The 27,114-nt window shown below is 39.4% G+C and overlaps 1 protein-coding gene across 2 annotated transcripts; it reads left to right on the forward strand.

The window, feature by feature from the left end:
• The first annotated feature begins 73 nt into the window (after positions 1-73).
• On the forward strand, positions 74-27,114 carry RIOK1 (RIO kinase 1). 2 transcript variants are annotated; one of them, XM_060774783.2, is made up of 18 exons: positions 74-255; positions 3,067-3,182; positions 6,340-6,535; positions 6,921-7,011; positions 10,295-10,364; positions 11,362-11,404; positions 11,593-11,685; positions 12,830-12,942; positions 13,065-13,145; positions 13,371-13,457; positions 15,095-15,232; positions 16,769-16,872; positions 17,145-17,251; positions 18,320-18,385; positions 19,245-19,364; positions 21,006-21,059; positions 21,777-21,926; positions 26,022-27,114. In XM_060774783.2, exons 2-18 carry the CDS (start codon positions 3,112-3,114, stop codon positions 26,130-26,132), a joined length of 1,695 nt encoding a protein of 564 aa, XP_060630766.2. In that variant the 5' UTR covers positions 74-255; positions 3,067-3,111; the 3' UTR covers positions 26,133-27,114. The 2 variants fall into 2 exon arrangements, with proteins under 2 accessions (XP_060630766.2, XP_060630765.2); XM_060774782.2 differs by having other exon boundaries at positions 74-218.

Consider the following 27,114-nt stretch of genomic DNA (forward strand, 5'->3'; position numbering starts at 1 on the left):
GATTGGCGATTACTTTGGGCTGGCTATTAGTCGTGCTTTGGACACAGTTTGTCGTTCCTCCGGGAATAGGAGCCGGCCGCTGTTACGAGAAATGGCTGCGGATGGCCCTCGGAAGGATCCGTAGAACGTAGCTTCTGACGTATTGTGCCGGAAGAAGTGGGATTCGGACCACGTGGGTGGAAAGCTTGGAAATCTTCTCTTTCTCTGTGGTGCTGGAGGTGGGCAAGGGATGCTTGGTGGGAATAGTGTCACTAGGTTTGAATTTTTCTGTTTTTACTCTAAATCACACTGTTTTCTTCTGTAGATGTACTTTTGGTGCCTTTGAAGAAATTGTTTTGATGGCTTGTTTTTTTGCTTTGCTGGAATGGAAAGTATTTTAGATTGGTGTTTCTTTTTGGTACTATTCATTTCCTGTGTAACATTGCTTTCTTTTTAAATGCTTGTTTTCATTTTGCGTGTGAAGAAGGTGGAGGACCTTTATTTTGCTTATGAAGATAATGTAGATATTCTCTTAAATAAATGAACATACAATAATATATGCAGATCTTCTCATGTTACTCCTAAGATCTGCATATGTTAGCAGTAACAAATTCCACAATCTCCTAGCCATAATGGATACCTAACTCATCTAATACATTCATTATTATTGGGGTTTTTTTTTACTTTATTTCTATTCAAGGCGGCTAACAGTCACACACTTTGATCAGTTTACAGCAAAGCAAATACAAAAATTAAAAAACGATTAAATAATAATAATAAAAACTCAGCTGCTATCAAGACCTCAAAATCGAATTGCAAAGTCTCTGGAATAAACCAATACAGGTGGTCCCAGTGGTGATTGGCGCACTGGGTGCCATGCCAAAAGATCTCAGCTGCATTTGAAAACAATAAATATTGACAAAATCACGATCTGTCAGCTGCTAAAGGCCACCTTGGATCTGCACGCATTATTTGAAAATACATCACACAGTCCTTGACGCTTGGGAAGTGTTCGACTTGTGAATTTGTGATACAAAATCCAGCATATATATCTCATTTGCTGTAACATGCTGTGGTTTTGTGTCAATAATAATAATAATAAAACTTTATTTTTAGACTGCTCTCTCTCTCTCCCCGAAGGGACTCAGGGCGATTTACACATACAAAAAGGCAAGCTTTCAATACCTCAAGTGAGTACAAATGTAAATAATACACAATAAAGCCGGCATCCTCAAACCACGGCCCTCCAGCTGTTTGGGCCTCCAACTCCCAGAAGCCCTAATGACCTTGTTCAATTGTCAGGAATTTTGGGAGTTGAAGGCCCAAACATCCGGAGGGCCGTAGTTTGGGGAAGCCTGCAATAAAGCAAAAGTCACAACAATGAGCTTATAACAAACAATTAAGCATAATAATAATAAAACTTTATTTATACCCTCGGAGCAGCTTACATGAGGCCAAGTCCAAAAACACATCAAAGCAACAACAATAATAAAACAACAAGTAATAAACAAACAATACAATCAATAAACTCACAAGTAGAAAATAACACACAAAATTTAAAACTTTAAAGATTGTGATGAAAAATAAAACAAAACAATCCAATAAGACATAGGCAACTAAAACATAAGTAAACATTACAACAAATAACCCCAAAAGCAATTTAAAATACAGTTACATTAAAAATTGTTGGCATCAGTGTTGATTTGAAATGTAACGTGGCAGTCATATAGTACAAGTGGGACTAGCCAGCATTCCAAGTAAAGTGTCTTAGTCCTCCTCCTCTCCATACACTAAAGTGCATAGGTGCATTTTTAGAAGTTTCTTAAAGGAGAGGAGGGTGGGGACTGTTGTTACCTCTTGGGGGGGGGGGGAGTTCCAGAGATGGGAAGCAATAATGGAGAAGGCCCTCTCTCTCATTCCCACCACCTAAACTTTCTGTTCTGTTCTGTTCTGCTTTTAAAACATTGGATTGTATTTCCCCATTAAATTAACCAGATTGTTTCTAATGGGCCAAGTCTGTGGTGTGGTGGATAAAAATACTAATTGTTGCCATTCTGGGAAAAGACGGAAACACCAACTATAGAAGACTGAACAGTGAAGATGTGGGAATTAATAGAAATGGAGAAATTAACAATGTTGTTGAAGAATAAGTCACTGAACATTCTTAGAAAAATGGAAACTATTTTGTCAATATATATCTGAGGGATAAGGACAGACTTTATGTACAGGTTTGGATTCATAGAATGTTTGGATATTCACCTATAAATGTTAAAACAAGCAGAAGTAAACAATTTTCTGGATATAAAGTGAAACCAACAAAAGAGAAGCTGGAAATCCATTTTTAAAACCGATGTATGTATATTGATAGATTTAGAGTTATAAAGTACAGATGTATGTTCATTGTCTATGTTTATGTATTCATAAGTATTGTTCCTTTGTGTGTGTGTGTGTGTGTGTGTGTGTTGTCAAAATTTTTAATTAAAATATTGAGAAAAAAAGATGTCAACATTTTTCATGGCATATTTGGCTGCTCACATTTTTAAAAAGTCTCCTGCAGTTACAGCCCTAGTAAACTTATTTGATGCATTAGGAGGAATAGTCTCTATTCTCTTATCTCTGTGATGCTGGCAAAATTTGATATGTAAATAGATTATTTATGAGTAAAATATTCAAAGGAGTGATCTTACATATCCAAAGTGTCTGTGTCTTTTTGTCAAACAGAAAACACAACATGGTCCAAGTCAGAGAAGGCAGCTTTACTTTTCCTTTTCCATTGGCCATGTTGGGCTGGGCTGATGGGAATTCAGTCCAATACTTCAGGGCCAAGCATATAATTCCTGTTCAGTTTGTAGCACATATGTCTTCTTTTTCAATGCATGATAGTAGTTGATCTTCAGAAGATAATGTTTTACAGACTATGTAGAGATAGAGTACTGCATCTGTGAGTAGTTCCCAGCCAGGATGATTTATGGCATAGTATAATAATAATAATTTGCACTGTTTATAATGCCCCAATACAGTTCACCTGTAATATATTGTGTATACTATACTTTCCTCTTACAACATCTGCATATATTTATTTTGTAGGAAGCAAAAGACTGCACAGATTGTATACATTGGTGACTAGCCAAAATGGATTACAGGGAGGAAATTATGAGCCAGATAGTTCCAGGACAATTTGATGATGCAGACTCTTTGGACAGGTAATTGACAAGTTCTATGGTTTTCAGGTTCTATAATCCAAATGTGGTTGAACTCCAACTTTTATTAACCTTCACTGGGCGGCCGTTGTTGAGTAATTATGGGATTTTATGAATTTTGTTGTTATATTTTAACTATGTTGAACCTTGGGCTTGTCTACATATGAGCCGCCCCAAGTCCCTTCGGGGAGATGGAGGAGGGTACAAAAATAAAGTTGTTGTTGTTATTATTATTATTTGTAGTGCAAAAATGTCTGGTAGGCTACAGCTGCCTGCTTGTGTTGCATTTCAAATAACAGCTCTCGTCACCTATCATCATACTCCAGTTTCTATATTGTTATTTGGATAAATGGAGTCAATATTGTTGTTTGGATAGATGAACAAATGTTTGAGGAATATAGGGAGAAAAATGTGTGCTCGTGCCATAGAGAGCAACAGTATCCTTTCCAAAGGTTTATTCCATCATTCTTAACCTGAACTTGTAGATACAGTTTAAACAGCACAATGCTTTTCAAACTGTGTGTCACAACATGATGGTTTGATGGTAGCAGTGTGTAGGTGTGTCATGTAAAGTTTATGAAAAATAAGCAATAAATCACATATTACACACACACACACACACACACACACATATATATAATGAATTTTTTCATGAGATATGTTGTGTACCCATATATTTGGTTAATACTATATGTATGTATCCCTATCTCTACTAAAGGATTAGTTTAACCTCTGGCTTGATAGGAAAACTGTATGATTGTTTCACAAAATGATGCATGTCTAAAAAGTGTGCCACCAACATGAAATGTTTGGAAAGCTCTGGTCGAGCAGCTTGGTTTCATCAACAGTATGCTCCTGTTGTAAGAAATTCTTGAACTACCTTTAGATGGAGGAAAATGTATGAATTAAGGGTGAAGGTTTAATTCTTGAAGATGGTTAAACTTTGGCTTTGTGTTCTCTCTGCTGAGTTCCTTACACATCTGTATTTATTAGGAGAAAACCATAAACCAATAAATGTGTTCACTAAAATAATGCAAAGGATCCTTCTATTAAAAAACAGGCTCAGGTTCCAGTAGTGGCAAACCACTCATGGAACAGACCATAGATAGTGTTTGCTATTCCCTTTGCTCAAGGTCCAAGACATCCTTGCCCCTGTGGAACAACAGTGGCAGCAGGAGGAATTGGTGGCCATATATTGCTCTAGCTCCATATTTCTTGAATGCCTGGCTTGAAGACGCTATGGAAGGGCTGCCCTGGAAATTTCAAGAAATAGGCAGTCCTGTTGATGCTGCCTTGTTATCACAGCTGCTTTCACTTTTTCCTGGATAACTCCTTCTCCCATATTTTGTTTCCCTGGAATGGTTTCTCAGCTCAGGTTCCATGAGTGCTGAGAAGACTTGGTAGGCCTTGGTGGCCACACTATGTTGACAGCTGTTATGAACACTATTTATTTATGTATTTATTTACTTTGCTTATATACCGTTGTTCTCAGCCCGGGGGCGACTCACAGCGGTGTACAAGATAGAAAAACAAGGTTCAAAATTCAGGACACTATCTAAAATATCAATCTAGCAGTAACCAAAAACATCATTATCAAAAACATCAGCAATATCAATAATACAAACAGCCATTCACGTTGTCTCATCGTTTGAACCACAATCCAGTATCATTTTCCGTTGTTCCATTCCTGTCGTCATTACCAATTATTGCACTTCTTGATCGAACGCCTTCTTGAACAGCCAGGTCTTTAATTTCCTGCGGAATATCATCAGGGAGGGAGCCAGTCTGATGTCCACGGGAAGGGTGTTCCACAGCCGAGGAGCCACCACCGAGAAGGCCCTGTCTCCCCAAAGGCAAAAGACTCCTATCGCTTGTGTAATGCTGCAGAAGAAAGCTGCTGTAGTCCCCTCCTACTGCCAAATGTGATTCAGGATTGCTGTTAAGCTCTGGGTTTACAATGTTGTTGGAATAGCAATTGCAGATCAACAACTTCGGCAGGTTCATATTCTTCCCACTCCTGTATTAAGCCTTAGATTGACTTGGGAAATGTTGAGTAGATCTGAGGCAGTTTGAAGTAGCTTCAAATTGTGGTGGCCAGACAACTCACTCACACAAGTGCATGAAGACAGCCCTTAATATGCATCAATACTCTGGATTGTGTCATCACCATCTGGATTTCAAGGTGGTTCCAGGATTTCATATGCACAGCAAAACCACTTTTCAAACTGTATTAAATGGTCAGTGTAGATGGGACCTGTGTTGGTTAACAGAAGTACATTATTAAATGCATGCTTTCCAGTATTGTTTCATAGGAGCCCCCAGTGGCACAATTGGTTAAACCCTTGTGCTAGCAAGACTGCTGACCGAAAGATCGGCAGCTTGAATCTGGGGAGTGAGGTGAGCTCCCATCTGTCAGCTCCAGCTTCCCATATGGGGACACGAGAGAAGCATCCTATAGGATGGTAAAACATCCAGGTGTCCCCTGGACAGTGTCCCTGCAGACATCTGATTCTCTTACACCATAAGTGACTTGGAATTTCTGAAGTCGCTCCTGATACGAAAAAAAGTATTAGGAAACGTTTAACCTTCCAGTTTTTACAAAATTTCTGTTTTTAATATAAAGGCAGAGAGAATGCTTTCAGGAAGGGGGAGAAGCAGATTTATATGCCAACCTTCAGGCTGTGTAGCTTCCTGGACAAAGAAACAGATGGGAGGTTTTCCACCTACTGCTTCAGCTGGAGAGCAGACTTCACTCCTTCCTCCTCACATGGGAAAGATAAGAGGAGGAATGAAATGTTGCCAGTTTATTCTTTCAGATGTCGCCTTTGCTTTTTCCAATTTTGGGGAGAAAGGAATGGGAAACAAAGCACTTTCAACTCACATTTGCAGAAACTGTCTTCTGGAAGCAATGTCTGAACATGGGAAAGAACAACTCACTTATTGGAGACAGTGGGGAGTCCTTGCTGTAAGGGGAATGTGGTGGAAGTGGGCCCTCCACATTAAAAAAAACCTCATCTCATACAATTTTCAAAATTTTATTAAATACAGGGTTGTTGGTTTTCTTTTCGGGTTTTTAAAATGAATATATTGTTTTTAAAGTTGTTCATTCTTGTCTATTGCATTATATGATTAAGTGTGTGTGTGTATGTTTAAAAAACAGTGGACCTGAACAGGATATTAAAGCAGCTCTGGAAGAGAAGGTGGTAGTAAAAACAGAGCAGTGGCGTTCAATTGAGGAAGCAGATGTGGAAGAATTTTATGAGAGCAGTGAAGGCGAAGAAGATGATTGGGACTGGGATGACGATGCTGGAAAGGTCACCAAGCGAAACCCACTCTCTGGAGGAAGAAACCCACAGGTGTGTTGTGTTTATTGGTTTATTGTGTTTTGAACTGTTATAGCAATATATTACATTTAATAAATCAGTAGTTTCATTTGCATAAATCTATTAGAATGATTAGCATTACTTGCGCACACAGAAAAAAGTAGTAGACATACATACAGCCAGGAAAACTTACAGCAACCTAATCATATCAATATTTGCCACCATCTTTATATATGAAAGAAACTTTGGAAGCAAGTGGCATGGAAGAATTGGGACGAAAGGAGAGATGGGTTTAGATGAGTAGCATTCTTTCCTAATTGTTTGATAGTGGGAATGAGGTTGGGAACATTGAATGTATGCATCTTGAGATTTTTTTTTTAATTAAGGTTCAATTATATCACATACTGTGTTGTTTCAGACAAATAAACAGATTTCTAACAGCAATGCAGCAAAAATGTCTACTCCGACAGACAAAGCCCTACGAAAATTTGAAAATAAAATCAATCTAGGTAAGTGTGAATCTTCAGGATTCTTTCATGAACAGAATTGCCTTAACCCTTCCCTATGCTATCCAGAGCTTTCATATATAGAGTAGAGTCTTGCGTAGCCAATGTAACCGGGCCGGCAGATCGTTGGATAAGCAAAAATGTTGGATAATAAGGAGGAATTAAGGAAAAGCCTATTAAACATCAAATTATGTTATGATTTTACAAATTAAGAACCAAAACATCATGTTTTACAACAAATCGACAGAAAAAGCAGTTCAATACATGGTAATGTTATGTAGTAATTACTGTATTTACGAATTTAGCACCAAAACATCGCAATGTATTGAAAACATTGATTACAAAAACATCGACTACTAACAAGTTGACTACAAATAAAGATAGAAATTTATAAAATGAACTTACAGTAACAACATTGAAATTAAATCCATAAAAAGTTCAGTCCTGTGAAGATTTAAAAAGAATCTGTGATCCTTGCCTCCTTTCCAGGTGCTCACCAGGAGGGGCAAGACACAGCTGGTGCAGGCCAGATGCTGTGCCTGATGGGAAATGTCTGCATCGGCTGTGCTTTGCCCCTCCCGGTGGGTGCGTGGAGAGGCCCACTGCACATTGCTGCCTAGAGAAACAGCTGTGGACCCGGGTGGGAGGCAGACTGCTTTGGATAATACAGAGCATTGGTTGAGCGAAATTTTGATAAGCAAGATATATATGACTGAAGTTACACTTTAAAATGTACTTGTTTTGACTTACTTCAACTTAAAAACAAACCTACAGAACCTATCCTGTTCATAACTTGAGGACTGCCTGTATATAAAATAAAAATAATTCATTAAATTGACTATGCATTCCTAAAAAAAGATTCCACACTTATCACGTAACTTCTCAATTATTTCTCAGTTGTGAAATGTCTAAAAGGTTGACATTTCATGAGGGAACAGTCCCTATCACAGTAACCCACACACCAGGGGAAGCATCCATGGATGAGAAAATCCAGCAGACAAGTGTGACTAGTTTAACCTGATGAGCAGGGTGATATTACCCATATTACCCATGTCAGCACTTAGCTAGAAGAGCTGGGGAAAAGAGTTATTAATACATTCCAGGAGATCCAGTAGATGTGAATCTGGTAGAGGTTTCTTATTACAAGGAGAGGAAAAGGAATAACCAATACTCTAGAAGACAGGAGCAGAATTCAAAATGATCTTAACAGAGAGATGGGCTAAAACTAATAAAATGAAGTTCAAAAATGACAAATGCAAGATACTCCACTTAGGCGGAAAAAATGAAATGCAAAAATACAGAATGGGAGACGCATGGCTTGAGAACAGTACGTGTAAAAAAGATCTTGGAGTCCTTGTGGACAACAAGTTAAACGTGAGCAAACAATGTGATGCGGTGGCAAAAAAAGCCAATGGGATTTTGGCCTGCATCAATAGGAGTATAGTATCTAGATCCAGGGAAATCATGCCTTGGTTACACCACACCTGGAATACTGTGTCCAATTCAGGGCACCATGATTGAAGGGAGATGTTGACAAACTGGATTGTGTCCAGAGAAGGACAACTAAAATGATCAAGGGTCTGGAGAACAAGCCCTATGAGGAGTTGCTTAAAGAGCTGGGCATGTTTAGCCTGAAGAAGAGAAGGCTGAGAGGAAACATGATAGCCATGTATAAATGTGAAAGAAGAAGTCATAGGGAGGAAGGAGCAAATTTGTTTTCTGCTGCCCTGGAGACTAGGATGCGGAACAATGGTTTCAAACTACAAGAAAGGAAATTCCATTTGAACATTAGGAATAACTTCCTGACTGTGAGAGCTGTTCAGCAGTGGAACTCTCTGCCCCTGAGTGTGGTGGAGACTCCTTCTTTGGAGACTTTTAAGCAGAGGCTGGATGGCCATCTGTCGGGGGTGCTTTAAATGCGATTTTCCTGCTTTTTGGCAGGGGGTTGGACTGGATGGCCCACGAGGTCTCTTCCAACTCTATGATTCTATGAATCATCCTTTCTTTCTGTTTCCTTTCAGTGGGAATTGTCGAATAGTGTTTTTCTCTGCAACTTTATATTTTTCTAAATTTAGAGGAACATTTTGCCAAATTAACCACACATAACTGATTAAAATTCTAATTCAACATTTTCTTTTTTAAATTCATACTTTGTCAGTTCACTTTCTCTGTGTATGTACCCTGTGGTGTGTTATCTCTGTGTGTGCACCCTGTGGGATGTTATTAATACATCCTGTAGGTGTGAATCTGGTTCTCTTGAGGCACTACTTTCATGACCAATTACCTTTTGTTTACTGCCCGGAGCTTCTGGAAGTTGTAGTCCCAAAGTTTCGAACCATCAGAGCCTTCCCAACCTACTTCAGCTAATCTTTTTCCAGTATGTTCTCCAGATGCTTTTGCCTACTGTTCTCATCAGGCCTAGCAGGTCAAGGATCCTGGGACTTTGAGGCCAAAACATCTAAAGGGATCAAGTAGGGAAGGCAGCACCCCTTTGTGCTTTTTCCACCTCTGTAATCCATTGTGCTTGTTATGATGGAGGTGATGGGGATAAGCTGTGAAGCCCCTTTAGCCAAAGCAGAAGAAATGGTCCATATCATAGAATCTTAGAAACAGAAGAGACCACACAGTCCAACCTCTTTCCTTCTACCAACAGACATCCAGTTTCTTACTCAGAGTAGGTCATTTCCAAGTTTTATATGAAATCAAGAGATGGTTGGGTCTAGTAGGGGTGGGCAACTGTGGAAAACTAGGAGCTGCATTTGACCCCAGGAAACTTTGGAGAATCACATATCGCATCTAGTCACACACAAAAATATCAAATTCTTGGCTGTCAAAGACCAAATATGGCCCATTATGACTATGTTCTGGGGTCCTCCTAACTTTGGGTCATTTTGAGGCAAAAATATATTTGCAAAACATTGTTTTGACCCCAGAGGAATGGAGGATGGCTCCAAACATGATGGAAATGCTCTGGAGATAATTTTGAGGCATTTTGGAGTAAAACAAAAGTGGGGGAAAAAATTACCCCAAGTGTGGCCTGGGTCCTATAAAAACAGCCTACAAGCACACTTTGCTTTCCCCTGTTCTAAAGGAATGATTAATATAGTGCTAAAGATGTTGGGTGTTAACTTCTTTTTTTCAGATGCAATATCTATAATTCCCTCCCCATCTGGGATTATTCTTGGCCATACCACTGAATTATGCTTTAAATTGAGAAGTGAAAATGAAGAAAGGGGATCATTGGTATTTTAATTCCAGATTAATATATATGTTCATATTTTTTCAGACAGACTACATTTTGCTGACTCTGTCATAAATCGAGTTACAGAGAAATCCAGGCAAAGAGAAGCAGATTCGTAAGTAACGTGGATTTACATTCTTAAATGTTTTGCAGATTTTTTTTTTGTTGATGAAGGTTTACATTGTTCTATGGCAGAGGACATTTTGATAGATTGGATGTTTTAGTACAGAGTACAATATAGAAATACTTTTTAATGTATATCTTTTATAGAGCTACATTTTAATGTGTGTGTTTATAGAATTTTTGTAATGTTTGAGCATTTTGACTATGACCCAACAGGAACCACGAGGAGAGATGGGTAAGAAATATAATAATAATAATAATAATAATAATAATAATAATAATAATAATTAGAGCTTTTCAGAACATAAGTTTAAACAAACGCCCAACACAATTCCTAGAACCAGTTACATAGATCTGTTGAATGAACTGCTGAATCAAGAATTACGTGAATTTTATTGATTCAGTAGCTTTACCCCACCTGGGAGTAGCAGTTAGCTGTAGACCCTCCCAATTGATCAAACCTTAGCATGTTCATTAGGCCTTAATTCCAGGCAAATATGAATAGGATGTGAAGTCTCGGCCTAGTTTTATACCTCTGTTTAAATTGCAGTGCTGTGATCAGTGACTTTGAGCATGATACCATGTTTGATTATTCACTTCATTCCTTCTGTTCAAAATGGCTGTGTCAACATTTCCAGAATTTTTATTTGGTATATCACCGGGAGTCCCCGGTGGCGCAGTGGGTTAAACCCCTGTGCTGGCAGGACTACCGACAGGTCACAGGTTCGAATCCAGGGAGAGGCGGATGAGCTCCAGCTCCTCATGCGGGGACATGAGAGAAGCCTCCCACAAGGATGATAAAACATCAAATCATCCGGGCGTCCCCTGGGCAACGTCCTTGCAGATGGCCAATTCTCTCACACCAGAAGTGACTTGCAGTTTCTCAGGTCGCTCCTGACACGACAAAAAAAAATTGGTATATCAATATCATCTCCCCACCACAACCGCATATCTGACTAATTGTCATGGACTCATTTTATTTCTACCAGATATCGGGTGAAAGATAAGTCGGACAGAGCAACAGTAGAACAAGTAAGTCATACATGTTATAAAGGTTAAGTGCAAAAATTCTCATTTTGTGTGGGGACAACTCAACCCATAAAATGGCATAGTTATTCCAAATTAAGATACAGGTTCTGCTTTTTGCATTTCAGACTTTGAAATCAGTTTTGAAGTGTCCCTAAGTAACATTTATTGGTGTGTGTTCTGTCTTTTTGTAGGTTTTGGACCCAAGAACACGAATGATCTTATTCAAGATGCTAACTAGAGGCGTTATATCAGAAATCAATGGCTGCATCAGCACAGGCAAAGAGGTGGGTTTCACTGTAAATAGAACTGCAACAATTCTTTTAGTTAAACACAACTGTGTATCAGCTCAAGAGATGCTCTATTATAATCACATAACAAATGCTTGAAAATAAATTTGTTTTTAGTACAAGTTTTATACACATTTTCAAAAAGAAGAAACATCCCCTCTTCATTAGACCATGAATGGAACAGTTTGTACACAAGAGTTAACCATGATTTATTAGTATAAGAATTCATCATAATAAACCTTGGATTTTTACACACATACCTTTCTTACATCTTGAGAAAATTTTAGCTTCCATTTTAGATTAATCATACTTTGGCCTGTCATCTGAACCTAAATTGGGTAATCTGAACTAAGATTACTTTTAGCTTTTCAGGTTTGAATGACAAACACACTGTGGTGATTCAAGTGGATAGTATGTGGCCAGTGCTTGCTGAAGCTCAAATTAGTTTAGCAAAGTGGTTAATATGCAAATTAGTTCACTATCTTGTCAAAGATGGTACTTTGAATGATAAAGAATGCCCTGTTTTAAAAGTGAGAACTATAGTTTTTCTTCCAAGGTCCATATATTTACTAATCTATTAGAGCTGCTACAAATAATATTTGAGAATTGCTTTAGAATAATCCATGAACATTTACATGTAAGGTGGCATCTTCAGTGTAGATATTTTTCTTTTCTTCTTAGTCATAATAGTATAGGACAATGTAAGCAGAGCTGTTTTATTTCTAAGGTTTTTCACATTTTTCAAAATACAGTTGACTATCCTTTCATCAATAGATATTTATAAAACTGGAAACCAGTCTAGTTTTTACTGAGTGGGTAGGTACAGTTTAAGACATTCGGTTAGAAATTTGTGGTTGAGAGATTTGTGTAAATGATATCCATCTCTGTGTCTGGGTGTTGTGATCAATTGTCACTTCAACATCTTGCCATCCAGCTGAGGCCTCAATCCAGAGAACATTCTGTACATGCAGAAACAAGGTTATCCAACTCTCTTGGGTTTGGTAGATTATGAATGGTTGATTGCATAGACCTGTGTAGTACTAAATTGATTGCTTTTAGAAATACTGTTGTAGTTTTCATTTTTAAAAATCTGTGTATAAAGTCTTAATATGTTCTTTTTTCTCATTTTGAAATTTGCTAGGCTAATGTATATCATGCCAGCACTGCAAATGGGGAGAGCAGAGCCATAAAGATTTATAAAACATCAATTTTGATGTTTAAAGACCGCGATAAATATGTGAGTGGAGAGTTCAGGTAAGTCCAAAGATTTAGTTTATTTTGTTGCTTGTAACAATACAGTAACATCTTGATGTTTTTCATAAGTATAATACCCATACTTTCATCAAATGACTCAATTTCCCTGTTGTGCATTCAAGGTTTCGCCATGGATACTGTAAAGGAAACCCAAGAAAAATGGTCAGGACCTGGGCAGAGAAAGAAATGAGGAATTTAACAAGGTAAGCTTTCTTTTTCTTCCATCTTGGGCCATTATTGAGTATTTATTATTCTGGGAATACTAGCAATTATTTACTATGCTTGTTGTTAAACACATATTGTTGGCCTAAAAAAGAGGGCGGAAACCTGATACTTTTGTCACAATACCTCAAAACTTTTATGTGTGGATATATGTGTGCATATCGTATCAACTAGAAAACAAAACTTTGGGCATTGATTTTTTATAGGTTGCACACAGCACAAATCCCATGTCCAGAACCCATTATGCTAAGAAGTCATGTTCTTCTTATGGGCTTTATTGGCAAAAACGACACGTAAGTATTCTTAGCTCTGTGCGAAGAAACTTTATTTCATTTAATTAGTGTACGCCTGGCATTGGATTTTCCACCTGTTCTAGCCAGCATAACCAAAGCTGAAGAATAATAAGAGTTATAGTTCCCTCAATATGTGAGGGATGAACATTCAGCACCTCTGCAGCAATCCTGAAAAATGATATGTTTTTACTTGGAAGCAAGGTGAGGACAGTTGACAGGGGAGAGATATAATCTCTCTCTATTAGGAGATTTGGGTGGCCTAATGCTGGTTTACCAGGGTAATTGAGGGATCCATTATATCATCGGTGTAAATGACAGAGAAATGATCATTGTGGTAGTGTTTCAGCCATCACCATGAAACATGAATGCCATGAATTATCTTGTCAGTGGTCTTTTGACCCCCCCCCCCTTGTCTGATCTGTGACTATATTACAATGTTCCCTCGTTATTTATTTATTTATTTATTTGGGGTTCTTCTACCCCACCCTTCTCAACCACCTAGGGGGGACTCAGGGCGGCTTACAAAAGGCACAATTCGATGCCTAACAACTACAACATACAATGCAATATACAATACACAATTGTAACACATAATATCACAGTTATAGCTAATTAAAACAATCAGACAATAAACTAGTAGCAAGTGTTCACCAAATCCAAGTCCGTAAACCATTTAGCATTGTCGTTGTCCTTTCCTACTCTGGTCATTATTGGTTGTCTTTGTCCATCTGCCAGCCTACTCGAAGGCCTGGTCCCACATCCAGGTTTTTAGCTTCTTCCTGAAGGAGAGGAGGCATTGGAGTTTGTGGTTCACTTTTAGCTGAATTGGGGTTTTACGGGGTTTTGAAAATACTAATTAAAAAAATAAAATATTTACCTCCTCCCTGGCCTGCTGCTGCCTGCGTGGCTCCGGAGGCTCTGCCAGGGTCTGCGGAGGCCTGGGAGGCAGGCAGGCGTCCTTGGGATAGGCCGGGAGACAGGTAAGGAAGTGCAGGTAAAAAAAATAATATATAAAATAATATATAAATATTTAAATTAATATGACATCCCTACTTCATGGATTTTCACTTTTTTTGCGGAGAGTCCTGGAACTGAACTCCTGCAATAAGTGAGGGAACACTGTATTTGATTTGTCTCCTATCATTGCTATTTGGGGTTGTAACATATTAAAATAAAAAGTGGCTTTCTTGAAAGTTAAAACACATATTCTTGAAATGTTTGGCACTCTCTGTAAAGCTTGTGAGTTCCCAGCCAGAAAACATGAAGGCTACTTAATAGCTTGATCCATTGGATTGGCTGGTGTGGCCACATGATGACTTGTATTAGTCCCCTCGGAGAGATAGGGTGGCCTATAAATAAAGTATTATTATTATTGTTATTATTATTAGATAGAGCAGCCTTCTTCAACCTGTGGCCCTCCAGGTGTGTTGGACCATTGACCAAGTTGGATACAGCTTCTAGGAATTGGAGGCATAAACACATAAACAGATTGAAGAAACCTGAGATAGTTCATTTTAACACATTCCTGTACCCTACCGAGAACTAGAGTAATTATTATGTAGAAAAGAATGTAAGATTCTGTTTTGTGTCAGTGTCTTAGCCTGTGGTCCCCCTCCCCCTCCTCTTTTTTATCGTAGGCCTGCTCCTTTGTTGAAAAATGCCCAGTTGTCGGAGTCAAAAGCTCGGGAGTTGTATCTACAAGTCATCCAGTACATGAGAAGAATGTATCAAGATGCCAAGCTTGTTCATGCAGATCTCAGTGAATTCAATATGCTGTATGTTTTCATTGATAGGCCATGATCGAGTTATATAACGTTTAAAAGTCCTGTTTTTGTTCAGTTCTGCCTTTGAGGTAGGATGTGATCTTTGTGGGTTTTACAGAGTTTGAATTTGCAAAATTTTGTGATGCTGTTTGTTGAAATATTTCTAGAGAAGGGGACACAGAAGATGATTAGAACAACTCTAAATTCCTTCCTACAGTTTAATTCTTGATTTGAGATCTTTATAAGTAAAATCTATACTAATTTATTCATAGATTTCAAGTCACTTGCGGACTTGGGGAACGCCTGGCTCGACAGCTGTATGTGTGAAAAAGATCTTGAAGTCCTCATGGACAACAAGTTAAACACGAGCTGAAAATGTCATGCAGCAGCTAAAAAAGCCAATGAAATTTTGGCCTGCATAAATAGGAGTATAGTGTCTAGATTCAGGGAAATCATGCTACCCCTCTATTCTGCTTTGGTCAGACCACGCCTGGAATACTGTGTCCAATTCTAGGCACTGAAATTTAAGGGAGATGTTGACAAGCTGGAATGTGTCCATAGGAGGGCGACTGAAATGATCAAGGGTCTGGAGAACAAGCCCTATGAGGAGTGGCTGAAAGAGCTGAGCATGTTTAGCTTGCAGAAGAGAAGGCTGAGAGGAGACACGATGGCCATGAATAAATATGTGAGAGGAAATCATAGGGAGGAGGGAGCAAGCTTGTTTTCTGCTGCCCTGGAGACTAGGACGCGTAACAATGGCTTCAAACTACAAGAAAGGAGATTCCTCCTGAACATGAGGAAGAACTTCCTGACTGTGAGAGCTGTTCAGCAGTGGAACTCTCTTCCCCAGAGTGTGGTGGAGACTCCTTCTTTCGAGGCTTTGAAGCAGAGGCTGGATGGCCAACTGTTAGGGATGCTTTAAATGTGATTTTCCTGCTTCTTGGCAGGAGGTTGGACTGGATGGCCCATGAGGTCTTTTCCAATTCTCTGATTCTTTTCTTTCTTTTCTCTGTCTACATCTCTGTCTCTTCTTTCACTTATTGGGCAGGACATGAGTACCCCAAAAGAGTCAAATGAAGGAAATACTTCAAATAACAAGTATCAACATAAAAAACCCTTCCACTTTTAAACTGACTTAAAGTGTGATCCATTATTACATTTTTCAAAGAAGTAACTGTATTAGTTTCATGCAGCAGAGGAAAAAAGGAAGGAAGGGGAAGGAAAAAATGGCAGCATGTTTAGAACTGTATCATTTGGTATTGTTTATAGCCATGCAAATTCATACAAAAAGAAAAACCAATTTGTCTTAAAGGTGCTGCCATTTTTCTTTGTTTCCTCCCCTTTCCTTCCCCCTTTTCAATATCACTTTGTTTTATAGCAACGACTTATTGTTTTAAATAAGTAAAGATTAATATGCCATCGCCCCTCCAGATTAATGGTAGGATGTTCCAGAATGTTCTCTGAAAAGCTGTTTGTAGATTTAAGTTTGTTTAGGAATGATGATGATGATAACAAGAACAACGTGTACATAATGTGGCCTTTTTTCAGGTATCACAGTGGAGAAGTATATATCATAGATGTATCCCAATCTGTTGAACATGATCACCCACATGCTTTAGAATTCCTGCGGAAAGATTGTGCCAATATCAATGGTGAGTAGGAGATTTTTTTTATTTTATTTTATTAGTGTTCAACTTCAACATTATCAACGTTTTCCTTGTTTCTTGTGGTAAAATTAATTGCCTCTGCTTATATTCGGGTCAGCTTAAACTCGAGTATATACGGTATGTTGTGCTTGAAATATTCAGAAGTATTTTGCAGTACCTCCCAGAAAAGAGTTTGCAAGTCTTTTATAGTAATTTGGAAGAGTTTATGGAAGTGGTCTTAATATCTGAATGTCATTTTGTTTGTCCTTTTTTGGCAGATTTTTTCCGAAAATACAACGTTGCTGTGATGACAGTGAGAGAACTCTTTGAGTTTGTTACAGATCCATCTATTACAAGTGAGAACATGGATGCTTATCTGGAAAAGGTACGATGATTTATTATTATTATTATTATTATTATTATTATTATTATTAAGTTTATTTGTACCCCGCTAGCATCTCCCGAAGGACTTGATGCAGCTTACACAGGCCAAGGCCTCAATAAAAACAACAGCGTAACAAAATACATAATTTAAAGCAAATCAAACAATAAAACAAAAGCAGTAAACAATAAAAACAGTACACCACGACACAATAAAACTAGGGCCAGGCCAAATGTGATGTGATGCGATTTGGGGATATTGCTTCTGTGGAAAAGACTTAATGTTGGAAGTGTGGGTTTATGTCATTCTGAGTTCTTCTTTGTAATGAAAACATGTAAATTTAAAACATGAATCAGGTCTTAACAAGACTTTCCGCATTGTTCTTTAAAAACCCAATATAACACACATACATTTGCTCCTCAGAATGCTGTGTACATTCAGTATTGAGACTCATTTTTTATTTCAACACAAGCCAAGTTCATGTATTACTTACACATAGGACAGAACCATAAAGAAGTAAGGGAGAACCATGCTTCTTGTACTGTCCTTGACATTATCTCTCACTGTCTGATCCACCCTTCAGCTTGCATGCACACATTGAATGCAGTTCCATAAATAAATTGCTGTGTGCAAGTGGTTTCTCAATGCAATTGGGATGCTCCCATGATGCTCCTACTTATTAGTAGCAGCCCATTAGTAGAATTTTATTTAAAACAAGGCACCTACTGCCGTAATTATAAACCAAATTAGTCAACTCTATACTACAATGCAATATATGGGCCACCCAACCCACATATTGCATCCCAATCCATCTGCAATATTTCCTTGCTGTTTGTTGAGCAGCCAGTTTTTGCTGCTATTTAGACTCCTGAGTAGGCAACAGGATAGGACTGTAAGTGAAGGATTTGTTTGAAAGGCCAGCTAGAGATCCCAGCAGATGGCCTTTATATAATCTGTGGAGTATCAAGGACTCATTAAAAGAAGTAACCTCTGGGGGCAAAACAACGTGTAAAATATCCTGCTCTTTTTTTCTGTTCTCATAAGAGTTAATTCTTACATAATGTCCTTCAGGCAATGGAAATATCATCGGAGAGAACAGAGGAAGAGCGGTCCAATCAAGATAATGTGGATGAAGAGGTAAGTCCGTGAATTTATTTCTTTTCTCTATCTCATTTGAAAGAACTTGAATATAGTCCTCAATGAAGACTCTAATTATTTATTATTATTATTTACAGTATTATACCCCCCCCCCCTTCTTAACCCTGAAGGGGACTCAGAGTTGCCTCACAAAGGCAACAATTCGATGCCATATACACAACAGGCATAAAATAAACGTATACATGTTTGTTTATTATTGATTTTCAAATCTTTACACATTCTGTATCACTTGCAGTTCAGATACTTTTTTTCTCCTTTTCTTCTTTTTTATTTGCATTCTTCAAATAATTACCACTGTTTGTTTAGTCCAGTCTTAATCTTGTATATTAGAAGTTTAGAAGATTAGTAGTATATTGGAAGGAATCTTTAGGACAGAGTAACCATAGCTTTTTTTAACTTCCAGAAACTTACACTTTTAGATCATGATTCAGAGTTGATACTTTTAATTCTACCGACCATTGGGTAATGTTGTAGAAGTGGTTTCCTTTTAAGAGTCTAGGGCTGTTTTCAAATATGCTTCATTTTATAGCTGAATAATTTCCAGTGATTCCCTAAATGTACATTCACAAGAAATATATATGAATAAAGTGATCACAGATAAAGCCAGCTGTGAATATGTGCTGATGTCACTATATCAGTGGCAATAGGTTGAATTAAGGAGTTTTGAGACACATCTTGTTTGTCTGTTTGAGCACACATGTAAAAATCAAACCAGACATAATGATGGAAAGTTATGATGTGTCCAGTTCTGTTTTCCCAGTATCTAAAGGTTATAGTCTGTGATCCTTAACAACTTCAACATAGGGGAATTGATAAAATAATTGTTTGGTTTCTTTAGGTGTTCAAGAAAGCATATATCCCTAGAACTCTGAACGAAGTAAAGAACTATGAGAGGGATGTGGAGATAATGTTGAAGTTGAAAGAAGAAGACACAGCTTTAAATGTGCAGCAAGATAACGTAAGTTGTTGTGTGCCTTCAAGTTGTTTCCAACTTAGAATGACCCTAAGGTGAACATGTCACAGGGTTTTATGGTGCTTTGAGAGTATGGTTCACCCAAGATCAATTGGTGGGTTTCCGTGGCTGAGGTGGGTATCAAACCCTGGTCTCTGGAGTTGAGTCTAATGAGAAAAACACTACACCATGCTGGCTTCGTAATGTAAAGTAGACTGGCCTAAATACCAGGAAGTCATCAGATTCTGTATGATCTCAGGAACTATGCAGAATCAGGGCTTGTTAGTATTGGGAAGGATACTAGAAATAACACTATGTAACAAAATTTGAAAAAAGTGTTATTTTCTGTTTAATTGTGCGGTATTTACTTTGAAAGTAGTTGTTATACTCCAGAAACTTTGTTTTTGTGACTGCCACAAACTATGTTGAATTGGTTGAGACTCTATCAGATATTCATTGAAAAACTACAGCAAAGTATGCTGCAATTTGTCCCACAAAAACAAAGTTTTTGCAACTAACCTTTTTCATGTTTTTATGATAGAACCAATTAGGAAATGACATAAGTCAGGGATAAAAATTATGTTACATAGTTAATGGCTGCTTTGGGTTGTATTTTAGAGGAGTGGCAAATCACCTATGAGTATTCTTTGCCTAAGAAATCCCTAAGAAATTAATGGAGTTTATATACATTGGTAGGTACTCACAGACACAACCTTGATCTCAAGATAGAACATTCATTTGTAGGATATTGTCCAACATTTCAAGTTTGGCCTAGAAGACATCGGGATGGATCCATCTGAGACTCTAGAACAGTGGTTCTCAACCTGTGGGTCCCCAGAAATCCTAACAGTTGGTAAACTGGCTGGGATTTCTGGGAGTTGTAGGCCAAAAGACCTGGGGATCCACAGGTTGAGAACCACTACAACAGTGCTTCTCAACCTGTGGGTCCCCAGGTGTTTTGGCCTACATCCCCAGAAATCCCAGCCAGTTTACCAGTTGCTAGGATTTCTGGGAGTTGAAGACCAAAACATCTGGGGACCACAGATTGAGAACCACTGCACTACAAGGACAGGAGGGTAGATGGAAGAAATATTTCCCACCTTCTTCCTCTGTCTTCACTTTTCATGCTGCTACGGGAAAACACCAGTTCTCCAGATGAGTAAATCAGGAGATGGGAAAGGCTGAAAGAGGAAGGATGGATTGCAGAGTTGCGCCTGTATCTTCTTCCTCCAGCATAAGTGGAACTCTGCCAAACACTACTCTGGACCTATTTCATTGATTACAATTGTGACAGCAGTTAAGAAGACAGTCTTTTATTAAAGTCTTACAATAATAACCTGAATGTGTTAGATGGGCTAATGTTAGACTAGACCTGGGGTTGAGAATGTCATTGTTGGACTGCAACTCTCAGTAACCATAGCTAGCATAGCCAGTGATGAGGAATTCTGGGAGTTCCAGTCCAAATTTTAGAGGAATTTGTGATTATCACTTTGGACTATAGAAAACCATACAGCTGTACTGTGTATCAATATTTATAATCCTGTACTGCATGATGATGATTACTGCAGGAATGCATATTATAAAGCACTTCAAAGAAATGAAAGCTGCTATGAAACTGCTTTTTTGTTTTATTCTTTTCCCCCACAGATTCTCTATCAAACGGTGACAGGGTTAAAGAAGGATTTATCTGGTGTTCAGAAGGTATAATGCTGATAACTTTTAGATTGTTTTGTCAATAAGTTTAGTCCAGGGGTTCTCAAAGTTTTTAAACAGAGGGCCAGGTCACAGTCCCTCAAACGGTTGGAGGGCCAGATTATAATTTGAAAAAAGCATGAATGAATTCCTATGCACACTGCACATATCTTATTTGAAGTGCAAAAACAATACAATAATTAAAACGAATAACAATTTTAGCAAATATAAACTTATTAGTATTTCAGTGGGAAGTGTGGGGCTGCGTTTGGCTGATGAGATAGGATTGTTGTTGTTGTGCGCTTTCAAGTTGTTTCAGACTTAGGTTGACCCTGAGTGAGGGCCGGGTAAATGACCTTGGAGGGCCGTATCCGACCCCCAGGCCTTAGTTTGAGGACCCCTGATTTAGTCATTTGGGATTTTGTTTATGCTATATTTTTGCAGCATGTTGTGGTGGGGGTGGGGGGGGGGGTGGGGGAGGACTCAAAGGAAGTGGTTTTTTTTAACAAAGTGGGAAATTTTCTGTAATAGTGATAAGGCAGCATTGCTATTTTTTTTAAAATTGACAACTAATATGTGTAAAATATAGCTTACACATTTCTCACCTCTGTCCGAGAGGTACAGAATACAAAGCAAATTAGGTGTTTTGTTTTTTTTGTTTAGAATATTTTCTTTAATTCTTTGACTTCTGAATGTTGAACAACAACCTTCCCTGGTCTGCCCTAGGTGCCCGCTCTTCTTGAAAATAAAGGTGAGGCAGAGTCTGATTCTGAGGATGACAATGACAGTTCTGCCAACTCTGAATCTGATTGCAAAGGACAGGAAGCATCAGTGCATCCTAAAGACCAACCTCGTGAACCTGATGTGGATAAAAAGGTTAGTGGGTCAGTTCAACTCAGTTGGCAGAGAGCATGCTTTACATGCAGAAGGCCCCAGGCTGAATCCCTGATATCTCCAGGGCATGTTGGAAAAGATCTATGTTTAAAACTCTGAAGAGCTGCTGCCAGTTAGTATGCAGCTAGAGCAGTAGTTCACAATCTTTGGTCCTCCAGGCATTTTGAACCTCAGCTAAATTTCTGTCAATTGGCCAAACTGACAGGGGCATCTAGGAATTCATCTTACAAAAATCTGAATAACCAAAGCTTGAGAAGCACTGAACTACATGGACTAGCTGTCTGACTTGATATAAGGCAGCATCCTACATTTCTGTAAATATATATTTAGTCTAGATTGTCTTAGCAATGCTCACAATATTATAAGTTACTCTTAAGATGAGTCGGTTTTATTCTTTAAACCTCCAGTTTAAGAGCAGAGTTAATAAGATATTATGTTTGTTTACAAAACAAGGAAATTGGAAGCTAGAGCGTTATCAGGCATGCTGTATGTAATGCTGTTGTGTAGTGTAACTACATCATACATGCACCTTACTTTTTATGTACCCAAAGTCAGATGAGCAGGATGACATATCCGAGTTTAGTGAGTTTAGTACATCTTGTGCCTTGAATAGCAGATACAGGTTTTTCATTTAAGTCTTGTGATTCTGTTAAAATTGTTGGAATTTCCAGCTCACAATTAGAAGGAAAAGCCTGAATAATGTGCATCTGTGTTGTTGTTGTTATTCTTCAAAGATTGGCAGAAGGGTCTAATGCATTAATCTTCAGTGTTTAAATTGGAATTTTAAGACCTGGTGAACCTGTGAACCTGCATCAATGTTTATCAGACCAGATTGAAACTTAAGATAGTTGCTGTCTGCATTGAATAAACAATCGACATTGAATTTTAATTTATTTGTTCAATGGGTGTTATTTGAGTAAGCAATAGATTTTTGAGGTTCATAATGGCAGACCCTTTTTGTACGTGCTGTGCCTTAACTCCTCTCCTCTTTTAATCCCTGGTTAAAGGGTAAACATCTAGATAAAGATGTCCAGTGAGTTTGTGGCTAAACTGATGCTAATCTGGGACTTACTCACCAGCTCACTTTATAAGGGGGAGAGGCCACTGCCACAGTTAAATAATGGGTCAAATTAATACATGTACACTTGAAGCAGTCATTTCGTCTTCCTCTCTACTAGGGATAGGCAACCTTGTGGCCTCTGGATGCTTTAATTACAGCTCCTGTAAGCTCCGACCACAGTGATCAGGGATTATGAGGATTGTATTGTACAATATCTGGGTGACACTTGGTTTACTTGTTCTATATATCTATTTGTCACTTTATAACCTGTACAGTATGATCCCCTTATCTGTGGGAACCAATACCCAGAGTTTCATTTACCTGCATCTGGCAAAATTTGTCCTCCCTGGGTATTTTCTAGATCCTTCCGATGATTTCATGGTATGCTTCCACTGAAAATTGACCATAGAGTCGTACTGGAGGACTTAGCAATAGCTAGAGAAGTATTCTCTTTAGAAATTTACCAAGTCCTCCAGTGTGACTCTGTGGTATGTTCCTCCAGATGTTTTTTTTTAGTAGGGTTTGCAATTACCCACAGTTTTGTGTATCCATGTGAAGTCCTAGAATGTATCCCCGCAGCTCGGTGTCGCGATTTCGCACACCATTTCGCAGATAAAGTCGCCCAGATACGCCTCGAGCTCGACTCCAATTCCATCGCAGTGCCAGAAGAGGTGACGGAGGCACCTGCTTGTCCAGTTTTATGGGATTCTTTTAGGCTTGTTCTCCCTGAAACAGTGGAGGAGATTCTTGGGGCTGTGAGAGCGACCACCTCATCTCTAGACCCATGCCCATCTTGGCTCATTAAATCAGCCAGAGGGGGGTTGCTTGATTGGTTTGTACTGATTGTCAACGCATCGCTGGAGCAAGGCATTTTTCCATCCAATTTGAAGCAGGCCGTGGTCCGTCCACTTATCAAAAAAGCTTCCCTTGACTCCACGGTGCTGAATAACTACAGGCCGATCTCCAACCTCCCCTTTTTGGGTAAGGTGCTGGAGAGGGTGGTCGCCTCTCAGCTTCAGGGTTTCCTGGACGATACCAACTACCTAGATCAGTCACAGTCTGGTTTCAGGCCTGGTCATGGCACCGAGACAGCCTTGGTCGCCTTGGTGGATGACCTCCGCAGAGAGCTGGACAGGGGGAGTGTGACCCTGCTGGTTCTCTTGGACATCTCAGCGGCTTTCGATACCATCGATCATGGTATCCTTCTGGGTCGTCTCTCCGGGATGGGCCTTAGGGGCACGGTTCTGTCGTGGCTCCAGTCCTTCCTGGAGGGACGAACTCAGATGGTGAAGCTGGGAGACGCCTGCTCTGACCCCTGGCCTTTGACCTGTGGGGTCCCGCAAGGCTCTATTCTGTCGCCCATGCTTTTTAACATCTACATGAAACCGCTGGGAGAGGTCATCCGGAGTTTTGGAGTTGGGTGCCATCTCTACGCGGATGACACACAACTCTACTACTCTTTTCCACCTAACTCCAAGGAGGCTTCTCGGGTCCTAGACGAGTGCCTGGCCGCTGTGTCGATCTGGATGAGGAAGAACAAGCTGAAGATCAATCCCGATAAGACAGAGGTCCTCCTGGTCGATCGCAAACCAGATCGGGGTATAGGGTGGTCACCTGTGTTGGACGGGGTTACACTCCCCCTGAAGCCACAGGTCCGCAGTTTGGGTGTCCTCCTGGATTCTTCGCTTACACTTGAGGCCCAGGTGTCGGCGGTATCCGGGAGGGCCTTTGCACAACTGAGACTTGTGCGCCAGCTGCGACCGTACCTCGTGAAGGCGGATCTGGCCAGGGTGGTCCACGCCTTGGTCACCTCTAGAATGGATTACTGCAATGCGCTCTACGTGGGGCTGCCCTTGAAGACGGCTCGGAAACTACAATTGGTCCAGCGGGCAGCAGCCAGGATGCTAACTGGAGCTCATTATCAAGAGAGGTCAACCCTCTTGTTCAAGGAGCTCCACTGGCTGCCATTTATTTTCCGAGCCCAATTCAAGGTGCAGGTGCTCACCTACAAAGCCCTGAACGGTTTGGGACCACCCTACCTGCGTGACCGCATCACCATCTACGAACCCACACGCTCGCTCCGGTCATCTGGGGAGGCCCTGCTCGTGATCCCACCCACGTCGCAAGCGCGCTTGGTGGGGACACGTGACAGGGCCTTCTCTGTGGCGGCCCCCCGACTTTGGAACGCCCTCCCAAAAGAGCTCAGACAAGCCCCCACTCTAGCCGTCTTCAGAAGGAACCTAAAAACTTGGCTGTTCCGTTGTGCCTTCCCAGACTAGGAATCCCCACCCAAGCCCTAGTAGCACCTTAGCATAACAAATGGTCACTGCACATCGCACTTTTAACCCTACGTGCCTCCTGCCTTTCAGCACTTTTAACCCTGTACCCCAGTGCGCCGGCCGAACCAGTTTTTTAATAATGTCCTGATGTACTGTCTTTGTTGTTATTCTGCTTATTGCTTGACTTGCTTAGTATTGTGGTGTTATGTTATTTTGCTTATTGTTTGATTTGCCTTGTTGTTGTGATGTTATACTTTCTACTGTATTGTGTTGAGGCTTCGGCCTGTGTAAGCCGCATCGAGTCCTCCGGGAGATGCTAGCGGGGTACAAATAAAGTTAATAATAATAATAATAATAATAATAATAATCCCCAGCAAATATTAGTGTTGTACTGCTTAGTATGTATGTGTAGGGCATATATGGCTATCTACCTCATTTTATACTTACAACAGTCCTGTAAGGTAGGTCAATTGAGAATGGCTGGGAAATGGTCACCCAGTGAGTTTCTTGGTTCTAGGGCAACTAAAATCTTACTCCTATTTTCCTGGCTCAGGTCAGTATTCTAATTAGTTCACTACATTGGCTGGCTGCTGCAAAGTGATATGTGCACTAATCGCATTAAATAGATAAAATATTACATGTTGTCATTGCCCATCTTGCTATTCCATGATGTTATTCTGATACCACTAGATTCAGTTCAACACATTGGGCAAATACTTACATGTATCCTTCTTTCAGGAAAGAAAGAAGATGACCAAAGAGGCTCAGAGGGAGAAGAGAAAACACAAGACTCCAAAGCATGTGAAGAAGCGAAAAGAGAAGACTGCAAAGTTGAAAAAGGGCAAATAAATTATGTTTGTCAAGATGCAACATTAGCCATTCCTGACTGGATGGATGCATATTTTGGTTGCAAAGTACTCCACACATGCACAAACCATGTATTATCTTGGTGGCTATTGAAGGAACTTTGTGGCAAAGCTCACTCTTACCAGTGGGAAAGAGTGACTGATGTGTTTTTCATACCTGTGTATACAGACTACAAGGATGTATTCTTTGGAGAAATAAAAAGAAATGGGCATTTGGAAGACCAGAGAAAAATGTACAGTTGTGTATATCATACATTTTAGTAGAGTGAGCATCCTCAGTGCTGCCAAATTTCTAACAATGTTTAATGTGTGAATACAAACATGCAGATTTACATATGTACATGAGGATGTGAAATGAACTGTCTTGAGTTAAACCGTCCACGAATTTGAAGTACTATTCAAATTCCCTGTGCAAGGGAACTTCTTTTTGGTTTACTTGCATACTTGTAGGTACCACCCATGTGACCAGAGACCCTATTTTATTGAGATTAATATGAATAGACCATCTCAAAGAAGGTGGCCTATCCATATTAAAGAGGGGCTTTTGGGAAATACAATGCTTGTTTTCCATTTCACTGCGACACTGGCAGGTTAGACTTAAGAAAGTTCTGTATCAGTTCCACTATTTTTGCTCCTTCTTCTATAACAACATATTTTGTTGGAATACGCATTTGATTTAAATGAGAAAGACTGAGGATCTGCAGTATCAATAACTCCCATCTTTTTGCTTCCATCCATACAATTCTCAAACATTAAATTGAGGTCAAAGATGGTACTTATTTGGGTTGTATTCCTACAGCTGTTTGTTAACTTGAGTCTAATATGCTGTTTCTGGTCTGGTAAAATTGTATAAATTACAGATAAATGGCACATACATGTAATTAAGGAGCAGCGGTTTTCTAAGAGGTTGGCAGGATAGTGCTATACTCTGTGAATTGTGTGTAAAATAAACAAAATGCATTCTG

Source organism: Anolis sagrei, chromosome 4 (genome assembly GCF_037176765.1).
Source record: "Anolis sagrei isolate rAnoSag1 chromosome 4, rAnoSag1.mat, whole genome shotgun sequence".
Lineage (NCBI taxonomy): Eukaryota > Metazoa > Chordata > Lepidosauria > Squamata > Dactyloidae > Anolis > Anolis sagrei.